This window comes from Sphaeroforma arctica (genome assembly GCF_001186125.1).
Source record: "Sphaeroforma arctica JP610 unplaced genomic scaffold supercont1.3724, whole genome shotgun sequence".
Classification (NCBI taxonomy): domain Eukaryota; class Ichthyosporea; order Ichthyophonida; genus Sphaeroforma; species Sphaeroforma arctica.
In genome coordinates, this window is record NW_014036834.1 from 1 (window position 1) to 3,099 (window position 3,099).

A 3,099-nucleotide genomic window follows, 5' to 3' on the forward strand; every position below is an offset into this window, starting at 1 on the left:
ATATACATATACATATACATATACATATATGTAAACATATATGCCATGCCTGGTACACTCGAGCAATCTCCCTGACGGGGTGTCTTAGTCCACTCTGTGACACGCGTGATGTGAAGTCGAGTCGTGCGAATTCGCTCAGTTGTTTGGTGATGCGTGCCAGTTGACCCGAGATACTGTGGTTGACTGTGAGGGCCACAACAAGTGGTAGGTAAGTACATTAGAAGTAGGTAAGTATATTATAAGTAGATAAGTATAAATAGTAGGTAAGAATATTATGAGTAGGCAAGTATAAATAGTAGGTAAGCATAGATAGTAAGGAAGTACATTAGAAGTAGGTAAGTACAAATAGTAGGTATGTATATTAGAAGTAGGTAAGTATAAATAGTCGGCAAGTATATATAGCAGGTTAGTATGGTAGAAGTAGATAAGTATATAAGAGGTAGGTATGCCTATTCAAAGTAGGTAGGTATAAAGAGTAGGCTAGTAGAATTAGTGGTTTTAGGGTTTGAGTCGAGTGTATAGTGGGTTGCTTTCGTTCGAGACTATTCACAGCACACCTCAGTCCACTCAGCCGTTAACGTCTGAGCCTTCAGTGACGGAAAACCCACTCATAAAAACGACATGTTGGTACTTTGCGACACAATATGCGACATTTATATATATATACTACAAGCACATACCTGACAAGCATATGACTAGCGTCAGGGCCAGAACAAATGCGATGACCACTCCGGTGACGAGTAGAGTACTCAGAAATGACTCCGTGAAATCTTCCATTGGGATGGCCGTCTGTGTAAGAGCGGAGGCGTGGTGTCCGGGCGGGTTAGAATTTCCGACATCCCAAACATTGTCGTAAATTAGTGTGCGAGAGTTTCCGACATCCAACCAATGTCGTATATTAGTGAGCGGGAGAGTTTGTGACATCCCACCAAATCGTGGATTCATGAGATGCATACGGGTGTGTGTATGTTTGTTAACGGCTGTTGGCGCATATGCGACGATGCAATAACAAAAGCTGGTAATCTCGAACCAAGGTTGTATCGTAAATTATCGCAAACACGACTGACAATGTGCACCTGCCAAACCTTTAACTATATATATATATATATATGTATTTATGAATATAAAAGTACGTATACATATAAAAATCCCAAGTAGAACTCTTATATGAATAGAACTCATATAGAACTATATGTAGAACTCTTATATAAAACTCTAAATAGAACTCTTTCATTGCCAGTGCCTGACAAGGAGGTAAGGAAGACATAAGTATATATGTATGTTTGTATGTACGAATATAAAAGTATGTATACATACAGCCGTAGGCTTAGATGATATTGTGGTCTATGTAGTATATACAAGGGGGTTATAACACACACATACACACACACACACACACACACATGTGTGTATCTAATGACAGCTCCTCGGTACACATACACATACACATACTTAATGCATGCATACATACACACATACACACATACATACATACATACATACATACATACACACACACACACACATAAATACATACACATACATGCTTGAATACACACACACACACCCACATACCACGATTCCCCACTCTATGCCTGGTGCCGTGTAGTAGGCGATGGTGATGATGTAGCCTGAGTAGTAGAAGGGGATGGGCGTGGCTGCGTCCAGATAGCCTACCAGTGCCTGTGGGTTGTAGGTGCTCATCTGGATAATAAACTGCCCCACATCATTGAGGTCTGTGCTGTTGGTATCGTTGATCATGATACGATCCCTACGGGTGAGAAGACGTACAAAGGGAGATGGGTGAGAAGACGCACAAAGGGAAACGAGTGAGAAGGTGAACGGAGGAACAGAGTGAGAATGTGAACAGAATGGGAAAGGATTGGGAAGAGAGGGGGGCAAGGGAAAGGGTATGGGTAGGAAAGATGTGTCAAGTGGTAGGAATGGGTAGGTAGGGAAGATGTGTCAAGTGGTGGCTATGTACTGATAGTGAAGGAAGAGAAGATACCAGACACAGACCATCTACTGACACGTGTCAAATGGCGACACGTGTCAGAAGTACGAGGGGACGAATATTTGAAGGTCAGCACGCATATCGACAGCATATCCGTGTTCTAAACGGGGGGTGTTTTTGTCACAAAAATGGAGTTTATACATCCACCCACACCCATTCACTCACCCACAGACAGACAGACAGACAGACAGACAGACAGATATACGTATATATAGATATATATATGCATACTTACGATCCATTGACAATGGGGGTGTTGTTCTTATTGGTGGCTATTAGATCAAAGGTCTCCACTTCGTAGATGAAGCCAAAGCCACTCTTGTAGTAGTTGAGCTTAGACATGCGGTCACTCAGCGCATCCAAAGTGATGTCATTTGACACGCACATGAAATCCTCAACTCTCAGATCATCCGGCACCCGCCGCGTGGCTGTGGATATAGTGTAGGTATATGAGCAGTGGTAGGTAAATGTGGGGAACACATGAGAATACGTAGGTATGTATGTGTAAGACATGAGAATATGTAGGTATGTATGTGTAACACACGAGAATTTGTAGGTATATATGTGTAACATATGAGAATATGTAGGTATACATATACAAAAAATGAGTAATTGTAGGTTCCTATGCAACATAAATGGGTACATCTGCGTAGTTACACATGACATTGAAGACATTTAGGAATATATATATACCGCATGCAGTCTGCATTGCTTAGATTACCAGGCACTCTATGGACAGCTGTGGATGTAGGTAGGTACACATACATTGGCATACTTATGTAAATAGAAAAATTCTGTAATATAGGGCTCAAAACGCATGAAAAAGTATATTATATATATATATATATATATATATATCACACACACACACACACACACACACACACATATATATATATATAATTTCAATAAATAGATAAACACACACACAAACACACATAGATATATATGTATATATATACATATACATACATGCATGTACACACACGCACACACACACAGACATATATATATATATATATATACCCACACACACATATATATGTATACATACATACATATATACATACATACATACATACATA

At 39.9% G+C, this 3,099-nt stretch overlaps 1 protein-coding gene across 1 annotated transcript; it reads right to left on the reverse strand.

The window, feature by feature from the left end:
* Positions 1 to 47: 47 nt before the first annotated feature.
* SARC_13773 (hypothetical protein) lies at positions 48 to 2,399 on the reverse strand (the record flags this gene model as incomplete). Its single annotated transcript, XM_014292094.1, has 4 exons — positions 2,250 to 2,399; positions 1,576 to 1,771; positions 681 to 789; positions 48 to 183 (listed from the first exon to the last, which is right to left on the reverse strand). Coding segments are annotated over exons 1-4 (548 nt in total), but the record flags the coding sequence as incomplete, so codon positions are not given.
* Between the last annotated feature and the right edge of the window lie 700 nt (positions 2,400 to 3,099).